At 39.9% G+C, this 24,400-nt stretch overlaps 1 protein-coding gene across 1 annotated transcript in view; it reads left to right on the top strand.

The window, feature by feature from the left end:
• Window positions 1–24,400, top strand: part of LGR4 (leucine rich repeat containing G protein-coupled receptor 4) — a 79,732-nt gene that overhangs the window by 50,378 nt on the left and 4,954 nt on the right. Inside the window, exons 3-17 of the mRNA XM_033063625.2 lie at window positions 173–244; window positions 2,522–2,593; window positions 12,583–12,798; window positions 13,423–13,494; window positions 14,877–14,945; window positions 16,120–16,191; window positions 16,273–16,344; window positions 16,993–17,061; window positions 17,488–17,559; window positions 18,658–18,723; window positions 20,154–20,225; window positions 21,074–21,145; window positions 21,421–21,546; window positions 22,684–22,805; window positions 23,365–23,439. Of these exons, the coding sequence (XP_032919516.1) occupies window positions 173–244; window positions 2,522–2,593; window positions 12,583–12,798; window positions 13,423–13,494; window positions 14,877–14,945; window positions 16,120–16,191; window positions 16,273–16,344; window positions 16,993–17,061; window positions 17,488–17,559; window positions 18,658–18,723; window positions 20,154–20,225; window positions 21,074–21,145; window positions 21,421–21,546; window positions 22,684–22,805; window positions 23,365–23,439 (1,319 nt within the window). The remainder of the gene's footprint in view (window positions 1–172; window positions 245–2,521; window positions 2,594–12,582; window positions 12,799–13,422; window positions 13,495–14,876; window positions 14,946–16,119; window positions 16,192–16,272; window positions 16,345–16,992; window positions 17,062–17,487; window positions 17,560–18,657; window positions 18,724–20,153; window positions 20,226–21,073; window positions 21,146–21,420; window positions 21,547–22,683; window positions 22,806–23,364; window positions 23,440–24,400) is intronic.

Here is a 24,400-nt window from a genome sequence, read left to right on the forward strand (position 1 = left end):
TGTGATATAAGTAAAATAAATGTTACAAATATGGAAGATTGTGAATATAGTGTAACTGAATGCAAAATGCATAATTGCTTGCGGGATTTGATATAGGCGTGATTTTCCTTGTTAGATGGTTGTAGGAGTACTGTATTTTGTGACTGAAATTACTATCACAATTTTTTTCCAGGCGACTGGCTGGCAATGACCTTACTTTTATCCATCCAAAGGCCTTGTCTGGGTTGAAAGAACTCAAAGTTCTGTAAGTAATTGGGTTTTAGAGTTTCATAGCTAGCTGTATGCTTTCTTAGTGCATAGCCAGACTGTTTACTGGTAGGCTGGAGGAAACTTTTTTGCCCTCTGTCCTCCTAAAGTATAGCTCTCCTACTTTGTTTTTTTTTTTTCTTTACAAAGTCTGCTGGATTTAGTTAAGATGACAAGATGAACTTGACTAAACTATAATTATTACATTTTATTAGAACACTTCTTTGTTTCTGAAGTATATTTTGTAGCAGAAGAATCAGAGGAAAAACCCTAAAAAGGACATGTAAGCTTTTGTTGTTCTCTACCCCTTCAGCATACTCTGTCAGGTGCCCTGACATTATCAGGTAGTACTGTTATAGGTAGTTTAAAAAATAGCAGACCTTACGATGTTAAAGAAAAAAACAGACACTATTACCAGGTACAGATTAGGGAAATGCCCATTTGCAATACTATTTAATATGATATTTTGTAGATTGAATGCAAAGTGTCAAAGCTCTTGAAGGCATATCCATTGCAATACTAACACTGGAGGTGCCTGAAATTCTAGCAGTTCTTGGAAAAATGCAGGATATGTCTTAATTAACAGTTAACTTGTCTGCTTGATTTTTTTACCCTAGTATGCACCAAAACTGAGTAAGATTTTATAAGGTTATTTACAGTAAATTCACGAATACAAGCCGCACTGAGTATAAGCTGCATCTCTGAGTGTTGGCAAACATTTCGGTTTTTGTCCATAGATAAGCCGCACCCGAATATAAGCCGCTTTGTCGTTCGCAGCGAGGACCCGCGTGCAATTAGTAACTGAACCGCGGGAGGGCGGGGTTTACTGGCTGAGCTAAGGCTGTGCAGGCTCGGCCCGCTAGGGGCCGCTGACGGGGCTAGGTGGCCCAGCACGGTGCTGCAGCTCGGGGCCGGCCGCCGCTACCACTGGGCTCGGTCACCCCGGGTCGGCGCTGCCCCGCGGTGGCAGGCAGGGACGGAGCTTCCCCTGCTCCTACGGCAGCGGCGGCAGGCGGGGACGGAGCTTCCCCGCGCCCGTGGCGCCGGCGGCGGGCAGGGACGGAGTTTCCCCGCTCCTGCCGCGGCGGCGGCGGGCGGGGACAAAGCACCCCATCGGCTCCCCAAGCCGCGGCAATGGCTGCGCGGGGCTCCCGTTGGCTCCCCGGGCCACAGCAATGGCTTGCGTGGGGCTCCTGTCGGCTCCCCGAGCCGCAGCAATGGCGGCGCGCACTTCCCCCCCCCCCCTCCCCGGGCCGCAGCAATGGCGGCGCGCGCTTTCCCCCCCCTCCCTGGGCCACAGCAATGGCAGCGTGGGGCTCCCATCGGCTCCCCGAGCCGCAGCAATGGCGGCGCACACTTCCCCCCCACCTCCAGGGGCCGCAGCAATGGCGGCGCGGGCTTCCCCCCCCCCCTCCCCGGGCCGCGGCAATGGCGGCGCCGGGCCCCCCCCCGTCTCTCCCCTGGGCTGTGGCAGAGGAGGAAAGAGAGCTCTCCCGCCTCTCTCCCAGCCCCCCGTGCTGCCTACAGGGAGCCAGGCTCCACCCGCGGTGCAACAGAGTAGCGATTTGTAACAATCGCAAAATGCCGACTTTGCAGCTGCTCGGCTCAGCACTCTGGCTGGCACTTCTGAGGTTGTATTAGCCGCTCCTGATTATTAGCCGCATTTCCGGTTTAGGAGCAAAATCTTAGTCAAATTGGTGCGGCTTGTATTCGTGAAATTACTGTATATTATCTTTATAAAAGAACTCACATGGCACACATTGTCCTGTAAGACAATTTTGAAGAAACCCACAACAGTATAGCTTAATTTCGCTTGGGTCAATAGCGCTTTGTTGTGAGTACACTTTTTAAATCTGATTGTTAATGCATTGTGTATTGATGTAACTTCAGTAAAAATTAGAGGTTTGTGTGTTTTCTAGCATATATAAGATAATTCCACAAGAAAACAATAAAATATCATCTCTTGTAGCAAATTTGTCCTAGTGTCCAGTTGTTTAATCTCTCCAGTGAATTCCCAAGGGAATTTCGCATATTGTGTCAGAGTTTGTTCTCTGCAAATTAATGTTGTTGATGAATGAGTTGTAAATAAAACTGAAATATACCATTTTCTTGCTTCATTGTTGCCTTTGGGTATGTGGTCTTGATAATTCTACATGCATTTACATACCCTAGAAATCTGGGAAACCATAACAGGACTATGGGCTTTTCTGTTACCTCTACCTTTGATAAAGATGATTGTCAAATTCTACTTTATTAACACAGTAGATTTTTACAGAACCTTACAGAACAATCAGCTGAAGACTGTACCTAATGAGGCCATCAGAGGATTAAGCGGCTTGCAGTCCTTGTAAGTTGCCTTACTTTGCTTTTGGTTTTGGATTGTTCTCCAAGTTGTATTTTCAGTCACTGTACACCTTTGCTTCATCCTATAGAGTTATGAAGTACAATAATGTATGGGTAATAATGGACCTAGAATTTTTGAAAGTGCAAGTGCAATTAATGAGGAATTTTATTTGTTATCTTTCATTGCGTGACTGAAATGTAAACTCTTTCAAAACTCAAACACCAGGTGCCAAGATTGCTGTATGAATGCAGGGGTGTTGTAGTTAAACTCTAAACCCTCTTGCACATCCTGAGGTATTTAAACAATTCTTAAATGTTGTGCAAAGATGAATGATGCCCAAATCTTTTGTATCCAGAGCAGGAAAAGGGATTTCTGTGAAGAAGTATTACTTTAGACATGCATAATATTGGCTTTACGGGAAAGGCATTGAAATCTCACAGACAGTTATGAATATCTCAGCAATTATTGCTAGTTGCGCAGAAGGTATTTAATGTGTGTTTATACTATCTCATGACTTATTATGTTTTATAAAGCATTTTAATCAGACCTTAATAGTTAGTTACAGCTCTCTAGGTGGTAGATGCCTATCACTGTGAGGAGGAGGAGGAGATGGGGCTGCAAAATTTTTCCTCCTTCCGGCTTGCCTCCAGAGAGTGAGAGGGGGAAAGAGAGTGTAAATTATTTATTCTCTCTGTGCCAAAGTTCAGGTTTCTGGCCCAAGACCCCGTTTCTTTTAGATTATGGACTTCTGAAAAAAAAATTAGTTTTGTAAAATAGGTTTGCAAACTATTACACGATTTTTGCAAAGGTATTTTTCGTCATTCCTTAAGCTTGGATCTTGCCCCAACTTGTAGCTGCTTGGTTATTCCAGTAAGTAGTGAATTCAATGTCCGCATTTAACTCTTGTTTTAGCGTGTGCGTAGAAGAGAGAACACTTCGATCTTGGTGCAAATACTATGGATTGTAATAAAAGCCCTTCAAATTGCATAAGAATAAACCTTTAGTAATAATCTGGAACAAAACAAGAACATCTTCCTGACTTCTAGCTTTTCTTTGATGCTGAAAAGAGAAAATGCTTTAGTAAAAATGTTCGTCTACAAATAATCCATTTCATTTTTGGTGAACTTTCTTTTTTCTATACATATTTACAGTAATGTTTGTTCTCTAATTAAAGTTTAAAATTGTAAATCTCCAGTTGCTAGAGATGCTAATTTGATTATAATTTTATGTGCAAAAGGGAACAAAATTTAAGAGAAAAGTAATGTATAAACTAAGCGTCATCTATAATTTTTAAAAAATTCATAATGTTCTTTAATATTTTTGGAAAGATGACTGTTAGAGCTATTTTTAAAAAAGCAAACATTTTAGTTTTGAAAAAATAATAGGTTGTTTATGTAAGATTGTGTAATTTAATCATTATAATCACTTAACCAAAGCATCCTTACAATTAAGATATAATAGTAACAATTTAAAATATGGTGAGATTTCCCTTTCTAGGAGCTTCATTGTTCAAGGGCAAATGATGAACTATATCAATTTTAGGTTGGTGAAAAAGGAGGAAATTAGGTTAGTAGGTAGTAGCAAACTAATTGTTACTACTTTTTCTGAGGAAAACCAAATTGAGATTTCCACATAACTGTTGAAAATATGGTGGGCAAATCCAATCTGGAAGTCACTGGTATCAGAATCAGAGTTGGATCAGAATCAGAATTCTGAGTTGGAAGGATTACTGAATCCAGCTCTCTAGTGAATGGTCCACACAGGGATTGAACCTTTGACCTTGGTGTTAGTAGCACCATGCTCTAACCAATTGAGATAATCTGGCAAGCTCAGGAAGATATTGTCATGGGTTTTTGGTTTTTTTTTTCTTCCATCCACTGATGTGACTCAGCCTTTGGTTTGTCCCTCTCCCTTCCTGAGAATATCTGTCTGCATTGCAAGACCACTGTAATTTGTTAGAATGGGCAGGAATTTGAGAATAAATTGGATTTTGAGACAAGTGTAGTTGGAGGTGAAAAGCATTTTTTCTATGCAATTTGTTTATTTTACCAGAATGCATTTCTGTGATGTTAATGAATTTCAGGAAAACTTTGTTAGCATTACTCATTCATAATTATACTGATTATGCATATCCTCTAGTAATGTAGATAGCACCTTCTGGCAAGGGAATATAAGAATGGTCCTCTGAATTTGGTGTCTGAACATGGAAATGTGTCAGCATCCTGCTTTAGTGTATTAAAAAAAAAAAAGGAAAAAAGTTTATTCCCCTCCCTAAGGAATTGTTGTGAATTCAAAACTCCCAAGTTGCTTCTTTTAAAACAAATAACTCATTGCAGAATATATGTTAGAAAGCCTGCTTCTTCTTTCATACAGTCTCCATCCCAAACCTGCAAGTTTAAACATTACTGAACTGTCCCTCTTTTGGCAGTTTCCCAGTTTGCTCTGAAGTATTGCTCAGGGGTATTTTTTTTCTTGGTGAAGGCACAAATTACTTCCTCATAAGACTTCATAGTGTATTGATAATTTCATTTGAAACACCTTTAAAACTATTTTCTGTCTTAATGTGCTCCCATTTTTAGCTTCATAGGTATGTGGTATGTATTAACAAACTCAGTAAACATACCAGGGTGGAAATAAAGAAGATAGTTACAGGAGCTTCATGATCTGTAGTGTTTATATTACAGCTGATGAGTAGCCAGCCTGGTTCAGAATACTATATGACAACTCTTTCTGTTCTGTTTGCATTGAATATTTTTCCCAGCTCTGGCCTCCAAAAGAGAGTTAGAATTGGGTTCTTTACATGGAGGTGAAATTCAGCAAAATTAAGGAGTTTTCTTGAATAGAAGCTTGCTGTGTAGCACCCCAGAAAAGTTTATCTGGCAGGATGTATACTCACATTGCAAGATGCTGTGATAGGTGCAACTGTGAGACAGCTCTACCAAGGGAGAAGCCACTGGTTGTCCAGCTTGTGCCTGCCTCTTTTAGTAGCAGAAAAACCTGACAAAGAGCTTCACAAGTGTAAACAATAGTCTTGATGCATTTTGATTGCTGCAAAGCATCAACAGCATGTTTTTGTTATTACAAAGCCATGAAGTTGTATCCTTTATATTTTAGATCTGGAAATAGTATTGGTGAGATTATGGGCAATCCAAGGGTCATGCAGAAAGCAAGAGGTGTACAGCAGTGTGCTACTCAGCAGTTTGTGAAGCTCCTTCCTGAGAATGACCCAGAAGCCATTAAATAGAAAGTCACTCCTTTAAGTGCCTTGGCATATTTGACTGTGATGACTTATTTTGGTAACACTATTTATTCTGAGTCTTGACCCAGAATCTGGAGGTTTGTAAAATGGGTCTGTAAACTGTAGCAATTTTTAGGCTTGCTCTGATTTACCTCAGAAACCTCTTCTAGTTCACAATTCCCAATGTGTGACAAATGTTGTAACTACACTATTTAAACAAAGACTTTCAGATGCTTTACAAAGGAAAACTTTATTCTATTTGAATAACAAACCCACAAACCTAATTACCACTGTGCATTTGCCACCAAATCCAGGAGTCTTTTGAAAGCCTGTCAATATCTGCTGGTATATTTGGTGTGATTTATTATAATTGTAGTTCTACTGTCCCAGGACATTTGCACACTTGTCCACGTGCAGGGAATATTAAAGCATTCTGCAGCAACAGTTCAAAGCACTGCTGCCTAGCTGTTCTGCCAGATTCCCAAACTGTGGGATTTGAGATCGTGCCAGTGTGATACTCAACTGTGATAGCTGCTGCCTTTCTTGTTGCGTGGGTATTCATCTGAGCTGCATGGGTGTCTTCATGCATATGATTAGCAGTCATTTTCTGCAGTACACTGGTGGCACTTCTGGCTCCCTGAACAGCCCAGTCTACTCACAGCAGGATCATAACCAATTTTTAGGTCTGCTTTCCTATCTTAGGAGGCTGGAGCAGGCTCGAGGCAGAATAAGGCAGGCTGCATGAATGTGCTGAACTGGGATGGGATAATATTTTCTGGGAGTGGGAATCATCTTGGCCCAGGTAGGATAGACTAGGTTCCTATTGTAATAAATCAGCCAAGACTCCATTTTCTTCATGCAGGAAAAGCCAATTCTTTATTCACACAACTTATTTTATACAGTTTTTACAGACCTCATGTGTGACTAATTGGTTTTCTTGCCAATTACTCCATTGGTTAGTAAAAGGTATTTTACTTGTCTATCAAATTTCTCTATTCTTGGTTAGTTTATATATTTTGTTCACTGATTCCCATGAGACAGATTTCTTGTTTATTGCAGGTGCAAATGGTTTTCTTAATAGAATAGCTTGTTGTGTTAATTATTTTCATGCTTAATGTTGTTTTCACTTGGGAGCAGGCAAGTTGCTTAGCTGCACATACAGCAGAGAGCAAGGCCTGATTTGATGAGGCCTTTCTTTTATAATTTATCTACCTGACTGCAACAGGGTCCTAATGTAGAATTGAAAGGAATGTGAGCAGAATCATGCTTTGCAGGGTAAAAATGTATGGCAGAACCACGGGGACAGAGAATGGAAGCATATTTTGGTCAGGACACATTTAAAAAATGTTCTCTAGCACATATCAGCTACAGTCTTGCATTTCTAGCTTTTTTGTATTTTAGGAAGGATTGCTTATAAAGATCAAGTTAATATCTGTATTTATTTTAAAAGTCAAATCTAGAAACATTCTGCTGTTAATGAAACTGCCTGATTTTAAGCCATAGTTTGTGTTGCTGACAATTTCAGTAATGTAAACCATAAATGCAAAATGTGTCAGAAGGGAGGATTCCCGAATTTGGAGAGAACGATGCAAACATAATCTTATATAAAAAAATACACAGTTCTATTCTAATTCTGCTATTTTCTTCTTAAAGAGTGCCTTAGGGCTCCTGTTAATAGTTTTGTGATTCTGCATTATAGAGTTTGGAAGGACAAGACTTGTCTGTAGGGACAATAGTGTCTGGGAGGCTGTAGAAGTTGTTCTTCAACAGCAATGATTAGATGAAGTTAAGAAACTTTAAGTGGTTTTATGTAATATGCACCCCTAACTGTGGCAGGTGTCTTTTCAGCTAAGCAACTTTTAATGGTTTGTCTTCAGAGGTTTTCTAGTTTCCTGCTTTGTGGTTATTAAGGGGTTAAAGGGCCTCAGCCCTTAGATTTAGTCTTGTTAAGATATGGGATTAATCAGAATGGGAATGGAAGAAATTGACACATTTTCTCTTTAATCTGCAAAACCAATACAGACTTAAATACACTGCATATTTTTCTTCCTTGAATGTTTAGAGTTAAGAATATATAAGAGCTCTTCTGAACATATCTGATTGTGCTGAAAAATCTTTAAATATAGTGCTTTGTATACTTCATATGTTTTTCTATGCCATCTTTACCTTTAGAAGGTGTTCTGGTTTTCTTGAAAGTGAGACAAAAACAAATGTTTTTTTGTGAACTTCAGGAATTTCTGGGATTATTGTAGCGTTTTGTTTTTTTAAATTGTCTGGGCTTGCTTAAGGAATTGCTAAATTTAAATTAAATCAGGGAATTATTTAGAAATTGAATGATCAAAAACTTACATGGTAAGTTAAATAGCATGTAGGCAAAATTAACTGAATCCTCTGTGAATACTTTGCAGCAAACTGACCTCTGAGTGGTACCATCAACATTTAGATGGAAGAAACATGCTGGCACATCAGTACTAGTGATTGAAATAGCTTTGGCGTGTATCATTAGTTTCTGCTGTAAATTTGTCTTTGAATAAAGCAAATCCTTGTATTGATGTTCTCAACATAGAGTGCACAGAGAGCTGCTGCTTGATACAGTGAGCAAACTCTCAAGAGTGTTTTAAAGTACCTATGTTAACATGGGTTATTGCCTCCCGTTGTAGCAGGATTTCTGAGGTACCAGGCTTATCAGTACTCAACTTCAAGACCTAAAAATCTACTCCACTGTTATTGGAGTGATTTCTTTGAAGTTTTTGAAGGAGCACTTTAAAGAGCAATGTTCTTTAATGATTGCCATTGAGCAGAAGTGGTTTAACACAAGAGCTGGGAGTGATTTGCCTTTTATTAACATCAGCAGTAAACTCCTGCTGTACAAGGCTGTTAATTAGGCTATTTAGCTAAAAGTTAGGCTCTTAAAATTTCCTGCTCGCTGAAGCCTGGAAGACTGCCTGTGGTCACAGATGAGAGCTAGTGATGCTGAGAGGCTGGTCCTGGAGGCCTCTCAGGTGTTACCTATAGGGGATGCAGGCAGTGTGTGTACATTTGTATGTAAAATTTCATTTATGTGTGTGTGTTAGATTTGGAACTTAATTCATTTGAACTGAGGCAGGTGTTCTTACTAGTTCTGGTTTCTTTAAAGAAGAGTCAATTGTTTGCAGACATTGCTATATGCTGTTTTAACAATATATCAAATACTGATGTAAGAGCTGATGAATGTTTAGGTTTCTGTCGTCCTTCTGCTCTTTTCTTCTTCTGGAGTTAGTGCTTGTGTGAGGAGGGAATATCAGATGAATAAAAGTGATGATGACAACTCCACAACTGAACTCTTAATTAATAGACTAAAATCTAAAGGTCTCTCACAAGCCTGTAAGAAAGCTGGAATTGAAGTAGCTTCTGAGAGATTAAGGGACATGCTGCAAGCTCTAATTTAAAGAATATACTAGTATCTTTAAAATATAATGAAAAAGACAGTCTTTCTACAAGTCCAGTCCAGAAAAAAAAATAACCATGGCATATTAGGCTCTTAGGAGGAGTAAAAGAACACAAAAAAAAATTGTCTGAGGCCAAATAACGTAAAAATATCTCTTCCACTTTGCAAACATCCCTGCTCAATGTTAGTGGTGGGTGGTGGTGTTCCTCCCCCCTTATCTTCCCTGCTGTGGGCTGGAGCAAATAAATACAACTGAATGGATGGCTGTGGACAGCCATCAGTTTAAAGTATGGTTACTTAGGTGCTCGATCCACCTGTTCTGGGGCACAGAGGCCATGGCAGAGCAGACTAAAAATTCAGGGTCTGACATCTCCATGACCATCTTTGTTCTCCCTGGCTGAGTTCAACTTCCTTGAGTGTCTGTTCACCTCCTTTAAGGATGGGAGAGGAGGAGCAGGATGTGCAGCTTTTTTGTATGCTTTTGTTTTCCAAAGTCTCCTAGAATAAATGGATTTTAGCAAGGTACCAGTGCAAGTACAAGTGGACTAGACGAGTAGGCACAATAGTTGAGGCCTGTCTCTTGAGTATGCTACTTCTCTTAAAAAAAAAAACCCAAACCAACCCCTTCCCCCAACAAAAAATAACCCCTCAGAAAAAAAAGGGGGGAGGGGTAGAGAGAAATTATAAGACTCAGATACGTTTATTCCATTTGGAAATAGTTCTTTGATCTTCAGGAATCTGTGTAAATTTAGGAGAGAAGAAAGATGTAATTTCTAGTTGATTTTTTTCTGAAGAAGAACCTCAGGCTTTTTTCCTCTCTCCCCCGAAGCCTCTTTGTTTTCTTCTTTTATTATCATCAGACTTCAGTTTCTCTGAAAATGTTCTAGTCTCCATGCAGCCTAAGAGCACCCAAATAGAGTATCATACACACCTGTCAGACATGGGGCAAATAATAAGGGGATGACAGTATATGAACCATCAGATTTAACTCCTTGACATACAGCTTTAGAGCTAATGACACCTCACTCATCTTAGGAGAGAGCTTTGACTGCAGATAATTTTGTAAGTTCCCACTTAATAGTAATAGTATATTTTTTGCTTAATTGGATGTATTTTTTGGCTTTTTATTATATGGAAATTCAGCTGATAACTTTTTTTAATAATAATTTGAAATATGCAAACCATGTGCATCACAACAACAAACCTCTGTTTTAAGGAAGAAGATTGTGTTAAATTTGTGATCAGACTTGTCTGTGTTAAATCTGTGATCAGGCTTGTCTTCTCCCTTTGAATTCTATATGTCCTTTAAGTGTTGGGATCCAGATCTGTTGTGACTTTGCCTGGGGACAAAATGTAGTAAAATCACTTGATCCACACCACCTGCCCAGAGAAGGATAGCATGAATGGCTGGAGGAAATTACTTCTGAAACTAACCCAACTAGACTTTCAAGAGCATATCTGATCATGACTTTAGAAACCAGAGAGTGCTAATGTAATTCCAGAGCTGTGCTGATTTGTATCTTAGTGAGCATCCATGTTAATTGAGGAGGGTATATGTGTTCTGTCTCCCTGCGCGGCAGCACAAGGTGCCATAGCTGGTATAACACATTTCAAATCAGTTGTGCAAGGTGCTTTCTTTTGCAGTGAAGTTCAGCTGTATGTCGACCTAGAGAAGACAACCTTTAGGTCAGAGGACCATCAAATATTGCCCAGTGCTCTCTGCTCTGTGCTTTCTCAGACCCATTAAAGTGCATGGACTATGAATGTTTTGCTTCTTCCCATGATATTGAATAACCTCTGAGTCCTAAATATGTCCCCTTGTCCCCTCTTAGTTACTGTGAAAATTAACCCTGTTGTGGCTGGAACCAGGACAGTTATATATATTTAATTTTGCAATTGGCATTCCTTTAGGGAAAAAGCATGATGACAAATCCAGTGAGGTACGATAGTTTATAATGCTGACATGCTATTTAGCATTTTGTTGTGGAGAATGTTAGAAATGATCAGGTTGCAAGACAAGAGACCAATCAGTTTTAGTTGTGATGTTTTATTTGTTGGGATGATTTATAACTCTGTTCACAAACAGCTTTTAACAATCTTGTTCTCTAAAGTAGTTGCTTTGTTACAGCAGTACCACAAAATAAAGTGTACAACAGTATACAATGCTATAAACAAGGCAGATGTAGGGATAATCCATTCAAATAAGTAAATGCTTCTGCAATCTTAGATGTGCTATCAAGCTACTGTTCTAAGGATTTGTTGCAGTGTTAGAAGCTAGGGGTTTTGTGGGAGATACCTTATAGAGTTTTAAATTCATTTTTGTTAGCTGATTATAAGCATATGAATTTGTTCAAATGCTTTATAAAAAATGTTCGACAAGTTTATTATGAAACTTTATTTTATGGGCTCTTCATTTGCCTTGAAAGGGCTTTCATGCATCTTTCAATAAAACTTCAAGCTTTGCAGTATTGAATTACAGTAATTTCACGAATACAAGCCACACGGACTATAAGCCGCATCTCTGGGTGTTGGCAAACATTTCGTTCTTTGTCCATAAATAAGCCGCACCTGAGTATAAGCCGCTCTGTCGTTCGCAGCAAGGACCCGCGTGCAACAAAGTTGCCAAATAGTAACAGAACCGCGGCATGGGGGGGTTTACTGGCTCGGCTCAGGCTATGCAGGCTCGGCCTGCTCAGGGCTGCTGACGGGGCCAGGTGGCCCAGCCCGGCGCTGCTGCTCGGCAGGGCCGCTTGGGGCCGGCTGCCACTTCTGGCCCGGCGCTGGCCCATGGTGGCAGGCAGGGACAGAGCCCCCCGCCGCCTCCCTGAGCTGCGGCGATGGCGGCACGGGGCCCCCGCCTTCCCCCCGGGCCGCGGCGATGGCAGCACGGGGCCTCCCCGTCTCTCCCCCGGGCTGCGGCAGAGGAGGGAAGGAGAGAGGTCTCCTGCCTCTCTCCCCGCCCCCCATGCTGCCTGCAGGGAGCCAGGCTCCACCCGCGGCACAACAGAGTAAACAATTTGTAACAGTCGCAAAATACCGGCTTTTACTAGCAGCTGCTCAGCTCAGCACCCTGGCTGGCACTTCTGAGGTTGTAAATGTCAGAAAATTATTCACATATTAGCCGCTCCTGAGTATAAGCCGCATTTCCGGTGTGGGAGCAAAATTTTAGTCAAAATGGTGCGGCTTGTATTCGTGAAATTACTGTATTTCCGTGAAAGATACGTAAACTTGAAAAAAGATGTTCATTAATAGCAGGACTTCAACTGCTATTTTTGCTGATCTGTAGTTTGTGAATTTGTTACACAAATTCTTTTTGTTTTAACACAGGCGTTTAGATGCTAACCATATCACTGCCATACCAGAGGACAGCTTTGAGGGTCTTGTGCAGCTTCGTCACCTTTGGTTAGATGACAACAGTTTGACAGAGGTTCCCATCTATCCGCTCAGCAATCTCCCCTCTCTGCAAGCTCTAACCCTGGCTCTCAACAAAATTACACACATTCCTGACTATGCATTTACAAACCTTTCAAGTCTTGTTGTTCTGTGAGTATTTGTATTTCATAGATCATTTTGCTTTTCTCCTTACAGTTTTGATTAATCTAGGGTGGCATTGAAAATGGTTATTTTGCTCAGTTGACTAGTAACAACCTATACTGCCAACATGAGATGATACCATGTATGTTAGAGAACCTGCTGAAGGTTTGATAAAGACTTTCTCCTAAACAAAAAGTCACATAGGCTATGGATAGTGAGATTTGATTTCTGACATCTCATTATATAATGAATATTTCAAAACAATGGATGTCAGAGAAAGCTTCCAGAGATACTAAAGAAGAAAAATTTATCTATTTTATCTGAAAACTGTTTCTTTGTAGTTGTAAAATCTCCATGGAATAATATGAAAAATGAGTTCGATTTCTGTGTTTGTTATATTTTTATCACGTTTCTGAATAGTGATTAAAGATTTAAAATAGATTGTCTTGACTGCAAGCAATCAATTGTTTTTCCATTTGAGGATGAAATATTTTGCGTGTGAGATATTCTGCATAATCCACTGCATGCAATTTTTTTTTCCCTGAGCTATTTAACTCTCTTGATTTCGTAGAAATATCTGCTAATTTGTTAACCTATATGAAATCATTCACTTGTTTTGGTTTTGTTTTTCAGACATCTTCATAATAATAAAATCAAAACTGTAGGAAAACACTGTTTTGATGGATTAGACAACCTTGAAACCTTGTGAGTGTCATTCTTAAAATAGTTTGTGGATGGTGTTTGTATCAATCTCAGCTTAATCAAGGTTACCATACTGATATGATGAAAGTTTTGCATATCAGGTGTATATGCACTGTGCAACACATGCCACTGACACTTAGGTCCAGCTCAGGTTTTGGGCCTGAAGGTTGGTATCAGTGCACTGCTCCACCAAAAACTAATTAAATATGTTGAGAAGCAGGTAAAGATTAGCCTGGGTGAAATGTCATGCTGAATAATGTGGCTGTAGCCACAATGTTCCTAGCTCTGGTCTTGCTTGGTGTATCTTTGCATAGCACTCTGCTGAGTCAGGTGGATACATCACAAGTGTTTGAGTGGCCTCATGAGTGATAAGGGACAAATATTTGTTTCTCAGATTTCCTGTAGGGTTAAATATATATATAGGATACGTTGCCAAAGCTATTGTGTGACAATAGGAGGTTTCTGAGAGGGTCTCAGAGGGCTGTTGCTCCACTGTTCCCCATCCTAAAACTCTGGAGTGCCTCACTGGCAAGGAATGGCTTTCAACCGTTTGCGTTGCATTTCCCATTTCCCTTCAGCTCACTCAGTGAATGTCTAATAAGCAATATCTCCCTCAGCAATGCCTTTTTTTGAAAATGCTTTGGAGAATGCTAAATAAGTGAAACTAATGAAGGAGGGCAAGGGCAAGCCAGTGACAACATCTGTTAACATGGGATGTTTGCATGAGTCCAGAAATGCTGCTTACTTCATCTTGTCATCATCTTATAACCTCAGTTAAGAAATGATGTGCAAGATTCTGAACATGTTTTTTGCCGTTTACAAGGAATCCCTTTTGCAGAGGTCCTGATATTACTGCTAGAATAGTGACAAGTTAACCGAGAATTCAACAGATCCCCATCGCCAATCTGTCATGAGGTTTTTTTGTGCTTCTAATCAGTATTTATAATTGGTTTTGCTACACAATCTGCTTTTACATAATGGCTTATTTACTGTTTTTTATAAAATCTTGAGAAAAAATATTCTTATAAAATGATGATAAAGAGTAGTCATTTGTATCTACTTCTTTCCAGTCTTTGAAATCATGGTTCATTTCTGTGCAAATTCTGTTGAAATATCTGTGAGGTATTGAAAAATACTGAGCTTTGCTGTAAGGAAATATTATTTGACTTAATATGAATAATCCCCGGGTAATATTAAATATCTTACCTGGTTGTAAAGCATGTAAAGCATCCGAAGACTAAATCTAAGTTGAAGTTATTCTGTGGTCTAGTTAAAGGAATTCTGAGAACTTTTTTCTTTCATTGGACTGTCTTAAACAGAAATTATTTTGACAATTCATGGCTACTGTTAAAAATTTTACAATGTTCTTGCTTTGTTTCTTCTAGGGATTTAAATTATAATAACATGGTAGAGTTCCCTGAAGCCATAAAAGCACTTCCAAGTCTAAAGGAGTTGTGAGTATTACTTACTCTCCCTCTTTACCACTTTTCTTTCTCCTTTTCATAAATAAAAATGGAAAAAAAACCTCTGGATTTAAGAATGCTTGTCTTATTGTGCAGGAGCCTAAATTAGGTTAAGTTATGCTAAGTGAGGCTATAATTAAAAGAAAATATAACCATCATCTAGAGAGGGCATGTGTTGAAAATTATTTTGGAGTTACATAAGCAGGCAATTTATTCAGGAAAACCATTAGCATAGATCTTAATCAAGAGAGGGTTTTGGCCTCCAGTAGCAGATTAGATACTCATTGATGTACTCATTGAGGTACAGTAATTTCATAACTATAAGGCGCACCCTTTTGACTAAAATTTTCCCTCGAACCCGGAAGTGTGCCTTATAGTCCGGTGCGCCTTATATGATGTACGAAGTTGCGAAATTTGCCAAACCGGAAGTGTGAGCTGTGAACCATGGGGGAAGCTGGCAGTGCCATGGCAGCCGGCTGGAGGCGGCCCTGGGGGCCCGCGGCACCGCCCCTGCTGGGTGGAGACAGGCCTGGGGGCCCATGGCTGCCAGGTGAAGGCGGGCCAGGGGGCCCACGGCACCGCCCCTCCCGGATCCAGAGGGTCCCAGGGGCCCATGGCTGCCGGGGGAAGGCGGGCCCGGTGGCTCGCAGCACCGCCTCTCCCGGGTACAGGCGGGCCTGGGGGCCAGTGGCTGCCAGGTTGAGGCAGCGCCTCAGCCAGCAACCGGGCGGGGGGAGCTGGGGGCGGAGCCTCACTGCAAAAAAAAATGTGTGTGCTTATAGTCCGGTGCGCCTTATATGATCTACAAAATTGTGAGTTTTGCCGACTCCTGGCGGGGTGTGCCTTATAGTCCGGTGCGCCTTATGGTCGTGAAATTACTCTACTCATTTCCTTGTCCCCTCCTTAAGAGATGAGTAAGGAAAGTGAAAATACACCATCACATTTGTTCAAAATAATTTCTTTCTAATGAAATATTTTCAGTTTAGCTGATGTTAGTAGACAGAAATCATGCCGTTAACATTATTCCTACAGATTAACTTAGTCCTCTTGCTGTACTTGTTATGGCAGGATTGGGAATTGAGTAGATATAATGAAAATGACTACTGGTTATATCTCTTGGCAGTATAGTTTTAAATGTTGTGGTTTTTTTTACTGATATCTCTAGGGGAATTCACAGTAACTACATTTCCATAATTCCTGATGGTGCATTTGCAGGAAACCCTCTTCTAAGAACGATGTAAGTAATTTTCATCAGTTTTTAGCCTTTAATGGACAGAGACTGTAAGAACAAACACTGAAACATTTTTCCATTTCCCAGACATTTGTATGATAATCCTTTGTCTTTTGTGGGGAACTCAGCATTTCAGAATCTTTCAGAGCTGCATTCCTTGTAAGTACCTTCTTAACAATACAGTACAATAAATGGGTATGAAATGTTGTGGCTAAGAACTCAAAATAAATAAATATTCTGACTCGCTCTTATATTAGTCTTTTTTCAGTAAGTTAATAAATATCGTTATTGTTGGGAATATCTAGTTTCTTAAGAAACTCAATAATATATGCTCTGCAACTTTTTTTTTTTTAATTGCCTTTCTTAAGATACATAACCCAAGGCCAAATGCTCAGATTCTTAGTTAAACAATCTGCAATATGTCCTTGGTGGTTTTTTGAGCAGGGATGTGCATTGTGAGAATGTTTTGCAGGTTAGTGCATGTATACTCTTAAAAGATCACTTCTGGGAGTGATGAATAAGCAGAATGGAGTGAGACTTTAACTAGAAACTACACTTTTCATAGCACTCTTTGGATTTGGATGAATTCCAATTGTTTGCTTATGGAGGAGTAATTTATTAAGCAAATGAGTAGCATTAGAAGCAGTGAAAAGACGATCTTTCACACATTATTCAAGTGTAAAATTTAAAAGCAGTAAGAATGTCATAATGTCTCCTTGGTGTAAATATCTACCTGATAATAAGACTGAACGTCAAAATTCAAGTTCATAATTGTTCACAGCTAATTTTCATGGGGATTTTTTTTAGGGTCATTCGGGGTGCCAGCATGGTGCAGTGGTTTCCTAATCTGACAGGAACCATAAATCTGGAGAGCTTGTAAGTGTCTTCTGCAGAAATAAATTCTTGGGTTTACCTCTTGTGAAGTAATTGAAATATGATTAGTGAATCTGGAGAGCAACTGTATATATGTTCTCTTCCATCAATAAATGTAATGATACAGTTTCTCTCACTGTGATACCTGAGTGCCACTTAATTTTTTTTGCGTTTTTTTTAAGCAGTTGGGGAAGCTGAGAAAAGCCTTTGAAAAAGGCCATTTATACTAACACCCTCTCCCAGAAAATGAAAACAGAAAAATTTTCCTCTTCCAAAAAAAAAAAAAGCAAAAACAGGGAAAAATTTTGGTTGGCAAATCTAGCACACTGATAGCATTCTATTCGTATATGTCCTTGTTATGCCATCTGTCATAAACAAAACAAGCATTTATATGTGTGGGTTTGTTGGATTTTTTTTTTTTCCCCACAGAACTCTTACAGGGACCAAGATAAACAGTATTCCTGTTAATTTATGCCAAGAGCAAAAAGTGCTTCGAACTTTGTAAGTATACATATTGTGCCTCTCTTCATTGCATCAGAATGTTGTGGAAGAAACTTAATCTAATTTAAAGTGTTGCTTTGAATTTTTCATCCTAGTAGTTCTACCAAAGTTGGAAGTGTGTTTTCTTAATTGTTCAAATCAAGATTTTTGGCCTTACATTCCTTAAACAGAATCCCCTTTTTAGGTATATGTTGCATTTCTTTCACATGTTATGAGAGATATGTAAGGTGGTGCTGCAGAGACTAATCTTCAAATTTGTTCTGCCCCCATTCATTCTTAACACAACAGTAGTCATCTACTTTCAAAGGTTAAAGAAGAGTTTAGTTATAGTGCTTTGACTTTTTGTGCTCAGGAACAGAGGAGAGAGCATCAGGAACCAAAAGAAATGGAGATGAGAATTAGGAAGAAGATCGCAATACAAAGGCTAGACATAAAAAGCAGGGAGGATGTATTAAAATTAATGCAAAAACACCTGAACTGGTAACTGAAACCATTAAGAGAATGGGGACAAACCATGTTTGCAAAGGATGCACACAGGAAAATGTGGAACAAAAACAAATCCTGAAAAAGGGAGGAGAAAAAATACTCTGTTTGATAGAAAAACTGGGGAGGAAAAAATGATGAGGTGGAATTTATTTTCAAACAACCATTTACCTTTCAAATAGAAATTTTAAGATTGTTTGCTTGTTTCTAGTCTGTTTTTACTGCATTGTTTCACAGAACATTCTGAGCTTTCCTAGCTTTGCTTAAGCAATTACCAGCACACTAAACAAAATTGGCACCAAATTTGTGCTTTACATACAATTAACCTAGTTTATTTGAAAAAAAAAAATGGGTTATAAATACAGTTTTTAGATTGTAACTCTCAGAATTCAGGGAGCATGTCCTAAATGTTTTTAGGATATGTGTATACTGAGATGTAGAGTTCACACTTTTGATTCCCTCTGTGATTTTATCTAAACTACCTTTAGTGTTTCAGCAGAATGGTACTAATAGGATGATTCTTCTGACAGTCTATTTAAGAGTTACAAGCAATGAGATGTTTTCAAGTAGAAAGGAGTTGAACTAAGCACCCTTCTCCGATTTTCTGTTTTGAAGGGACCTGTCTTATAACAATATAAAGGACCTCCCAAGTTTTAAGGGCTGCCACACCTTGGAAGAAATGTAAGTAGAAATAAGTGTTGTTTATTTTTATAAACTCCTTAGTATTCTGAGTCCACATCTCTAGAGACTTTTTTGTTTCATGTTTGATCTTAATTTTCAAAAACTAAGGACAGAGAGAGATAATATGATAATCTCATATCAGAAGTGTGCTGCACAGAGAATTAAACCACTTGAGCTTTCCTTAATTATCTGATATTTAATTATTCCTGTTTCACAAAAGACATGAAAGACACATCTTAATATTGCATTTCATAGTAGTATTGCTATACTCATAAATGGAATTGTTAGAATATGCCTAAAAGACTCCATGCAGAATGGAGAGTTGTTTTACATTTCAGTATGATTCTTCAGTGTTATTTTTATCTCAAAGTAATTCAGTCTACACTTAATAGTCTCTTCTAAATTGAGCTGTGAATTGGGATTGGGCAGAGGTGCCATGAAAGTGCTTCATGGTTGTATTAACATAACTGATGCAAAATACAGTAATTTCACGAATACAAGCCGCATCATTTTGACTAAAATTTTGCTCCCACACCAAAAATGTGGCTAATACTCAGGAGCGGCTAATACGTGAATAATTTTCTGACATTTCCACCCCCAGAAGTGGAAACCAAGGTGCTGAGTGGAGCAACTTGCCAGTAAAAGCTGACATTTCGCGATTGTTACAAATTGTTACTCTGTTGCGCCGCGGGTGGAGCCTGGCTCCCTGCAGGCAGCACAGGGGGTGGGGAGAGAGGCGGGAGAGCTTCCTCCTTCCCTCCTCTCCTGCAACCCCCGGGGAGAGACAGGGGGGCCCCCGTGCTGCCATCGCCGCAACCTGGGGGGAAGGCAGGGGCTCCGTGCCGTCATCCCCGCGGCCCATGGGGTAAGCGGGGGGCTCCTGTCCCCACCTCCCATGGCAGGAGCCGGCAGGCTCCATCTCTGCCCGCTGCCGCGGGAGCTGGGAGGGCTCCATCCCTGCCTGCCACCGCGGGGCAGCGCCAGGCCGGGGTGACCGAGCCCAGTGGCAGCGGCGGCCGTCCCCGAGCGGCCCCGCCAAGCGGCAGCGCCGAGCTGGGCCACCTGGCCCCGTCAGCAGCCCTGAGCAGGCCGAGCCTGCACAGCCTTAGCTGAGCCAGTAAAGCCCACCATGCCGCGGTTCTGTTACTATTTGGCAACTTTGTTGCACACGGGTCCTCGCTGCAAATGACAGAGCGGCTTATACTCAGGTGCGGCTTATTTATGGACAAAGAACGAAATGTTTGCCAACACCCGGCGATGCGGCTTATAGTTAGTGTGGCTTGTATTCGTGAAATTACTGTACTTAACAGTCTGTCTACAAGGGGAAATGAGTAAAATCTTGTCATTGATAAGGCTAAGCCCATCTGTTAGCAGACAACAACCTATCCCTTTGAAATCAGCTAGTAAAATTCTACTTCTTCCCTTTGCAGTTCCTTGCAACATAATCAAATCTATGAAATTGCAGAGGACACCTTTCAAGGACTATCCTCCCTTCGTGTCCTGTAAGTCCATATATAGCTGCATGCTGAGTAAAACAAGATTGTTTTTTTGATTCCCATCTAAACTGATGTTGGGGTTTGGTGTTAAAAATTTGATGGCAAAATGCCAGCAGCCAGTTTCAGCCCCGTTCCTTCTATTCTCCTTTTTAATTTTCTAGCCTATAGAAATATTTTTATAAATATGAAATCTAAAAAAGGAGATTTTTTTCAGTGGTCCAGTATTTTGCATTGTAACCATTATTATTTCATTATATAGTATTTGTCGGAGAGATCCTATCTGTTTTCCTCAGGAGAAGTAGATAAGTAAACAAAATTATCCTCTCCCCTTACAACTCAAGCTATATTAAGTTAGCAGGAAAAACAATCCAGAAATAGACAGATATTTTAAGAAGAATGTTATAAGTAATGATGGTCCAGCAAAAGCTGGAGCTGGATTTGGAATCCAGCAAAGCAGATGTTCTTCTGCTTGTCTTCCCCCGCCTCTGCCAACATGTCCTGCTACAGATGCAGTTGTCACCAAAGTGGTCATCCTGGCACCTTCATGCTGGGAATAGGTGATGCCAGAGCCAGCCTCTGCCTTGGGAGCTCAGGTTGTGCTCGTAGTGTCAGAAAGAAAGGGAAAGGGAGCAGGAATGGGAGATGGATTCTACTTCAGCAATGAGGTGAAGCAGGATACAGCTGCATTACCAAGGAATTTGGCTGCTATTGCACCTGGCTGAATGGGAAGAGAGAGGGTATGTTCTGCTTTTCTGATAAAGGCATGATATATTTGTCACCTTAGCTTTTTTTGTCAGTACAATGGCTGTTACATTTGATGAAACTGCCAAAATAATCTTTGGCATTCATTGCAGGGACCTGAGTAGAAATCGGATCCATCAGATCCACAAGGGAGCTTTCATCACTGTTGGAGCTCTTCTTAACCTGTAAGTAGGCTGTTCTGTGCAGTCAGCTCGTCTCTCTATCATTAAACTGCTGAGATAATAAATACTTTTAGCTTAAATGTGATGCGTTCATCACTTGTTTACTATCTGTGAATCAGAAAGGCTCTTGCTAGTTGAATATATGCAGGGCACACTTCTTTACAGTGCCTGCTGCACTGACAGGCATTTCTAGACCACAGCCTCCATACTTTAATGAAATGTATGCCAGAGGATCTTCAAACTTACTTTGTAACACAGTCTTAATATTCACATTCCAGAGACCTAAGTTTCAATGACCTCAGTTCAGTTCCAGTTGAAGGATTGAGTGGACTGAACCAACTTAAACTCACAGGCAATTCTGAGTTGAAAGAAGCTTTGGCAGCAAAGAACTTCGCAAAACTCCGGTATGTTGGTAAATAACACCCCAGAGTGCTTGCTGTACCAAGCAATGTGACAATAAATGTATATATTAATAAGTGTATATAGTACTCATGACAAATGATCAGGCCCTTTGCTGAGTCCTGTAGTAACTCTATGCTGATCTATATAAAGGGCATCTGACTGTTCTGGTATAGAAGCTAGTTGCAGATAATTTTCTTGGGATTTTTAATATTTTTCCTCCAGCACTTTTCAGGCAGCTTTTTTTCATCTGTCTAGAGAGTAGTGCTTTGGGTCGATTTTTCCATTTGTTACTGAACTGAGCACATCTGTCTTTCACAGTGTGGAAAACATGAACAGACACGCAGGTGTCTCATTACATAATCCCCACGCTTTATGTATATTTACTTGGAGGAAAATGATAAGAATAAAAATAATTGTTCTAATGGAAACCTGTAATTGACTTTTGTGAGAGATGGATCAGACAGTAATGAACTGTTCTCCATTCTACAAAGATCTTTCTGCACATTAAGAAGAAGCAGTCTGATGTTCCTCCTAAATATTTTCAAGAAGAATTCAGGATAGTTCATATTGTAGTCCTGAGTGAAAAAAGGGATTCTGGTCTGCTGTTCCCTCCCTGATTATGTGGTTTCTTTAGAAGTCTGTGTGAAGATGTACTTCTTCTCTGCCAGAATAACAGTATGTACCATTTCTGCCAAACACGCAAAAAAATAGAAATCTTATTTTGGTATCACAGAATGAATTGAGGAGTGAGAAGGAAAGATGTAACACAAGCTTGTGGTCATCTGGAAATTAACTTTCTTACTAAACAGTTACTCTTTAATTAGCTGACTTAATTACTTTTCAGTTTAATTTCTACAACAATGCCACAAACTAAGCCTGATCAGAATTTGGTTTGTATATGGAGTAGAAAGAATGTTAGAGAGCTAAATATCGTAACATCTTTGTACTTCCCACTTGTATACATCACCTGTCCTTTATCTCGTGCAAGAGTTCATTAGATATGGTTATACCTGATCCAATTTGAAATAGTTTTTATCAGCCACTGTTAGCACTGAAGTGTGCTACTTCAATATTTTTAATAGGTGGTAATCTTAACATTGGTTAAAAAGCTTAACGGTCTTCCTTGTTCTTCATTTCAGGTCACTCTCTGTACCATATGCGTATCAGTGCTGTGCATTTTGGGGTTGTGATTCTTATCTTAACTCTAATACTGAAGATTCCAGTCACCAAGATCAAGGTGCCTTGATGGATCATGAGAAGGGTAAATGTTTAATCATACTTAACCAGCAGTATTGTTTTGTACCAGACTAGAATAACAGTGTTTGTTGCCTTTGAATAAAGGCATATTAAAAATGTTACTCTTTATAGGGATACAAAAGCAGTCTTTGAAAGTGCTTAACAATTGCTTACAAATCAGCAGTGCCAGGTTCCTTCTAAACATGTGAAAGATATGTTGAACACTGTAAGGCTTGCCTGTCTGAAAAAAGAAATAGTAATTAAAAAAATATTCAAACTGCAAGTATTGCTTCTGTCACGGTTTTATTGTTCTCAGTGTTTTAGCCTTTCAATTCAGACAGGACTTGTTCTTCCACTGTCTACTTCAGGCTCCATAGATCTTTCCCCAGTGATTAAAGATGTTGTTTTGTTACAAAGCCTTGTAAGGAGCAACTTCTGCTGAGCATCTGACCTTATGTGGCAAACTAGAAAAACTTCACTTGTCAAAAAGCTCAGGTGCTCAGGTGAACTACTTCCATCCTAGGCAGCTTCAATGCCACTTCACTTATTTTTCTTCCTACAAATAATGTTTTTCCCTTTTACAGCTAATGCAGATGTTATAAGAAATGCGAAAAATGAGGAACTGGGACAGACTATTATTCACTGTACACCAGCAACAGGTAAATCTTATAATGTGCTTTAACCACACTGAACTTCAGGCATGGTGTTATGCAAAGAGTTGAGTGCAGAATTACATCTTTCATTCCTGCTAGTCATTCTGTATATAGAAGATTAAATTCTCCAGTGCTTTTGGTAAAACTTGATTTGATGTCAGTGTTGTTTTGGATGAGCAATCACAAAGATTTGACTCAGGTTTAGACACATAGCCCTTCATTGGAGAACTATGCTAGAAAAAATACCAAAATTTCTTTCCATAAGCAGAATAATGAAGAGTGTAATACCCATATTTGGAGTCTGCTAATGCACTGCCTCCTAATTCTGCCTTATTTTTGCTAGGGTGATGTTCATCTGTTTCAGTGAGAGTTCAGCCTGTGCTTTAAAAGCTTCACTCAAACTGCTATCTATCATGGGTGGTTTTAACAAAACTTGATGTCTTTCCAGGAGAGAGGATAAGGAGCATTCATGTGATCTGTTCCCCTGCCCTGTTATAGCCACATTAACTGTGAGCAGAGGGCTGTTGCAAGTAGCTGGAGTAGGCAGTAGCCATCTTAAACTGCAGTGAATAGTCTTATTGGCGTACCAGATTTACTCCAATTCAGGCTTGAACAGTCCAGGAGTGTTGAAAGTCTTTGTTGCAATGAATATTTTCATTCTAGTCAGCTTTGTTTCTGCCCTTCTGTTTCTCTTACTCGAACTTAAAATTTCTGTACACTCTTCCACTCAGCTCCTAAAGGACTTGGTGTCTCGTGCTTTCTCGCCTTTGCCACAGCCTCTCCAGAGGATTCCTTCCATATATCTTGTACCATTTTGTCTGCATAAACAGGAACATGCAGATGCAGTATGCTTCCAATGAAGTAACTGCTGGATGAGCAGGAGTTTTCCAAGTCTTGTTTCTTTCTCTTCTCCTAACTACTATTTTATGTTATGAAAATCTGTTTATCTTTTGAGCTAGCTCTGGCT

Source organism: Catharus ustulatus, chromosome 6 (genome assembly GCF_009819885.2).
Source record: "Catharus ustulatus isolate bCatUst1 chromosome 6, bCatUst1.pri.v2, whole genome shotgun sequence".
NCBI lineage: Eukaryota > Metazoa > Chordata > Aves > Passeriformes > Turdidae > Catharus > Catharus ustulatus.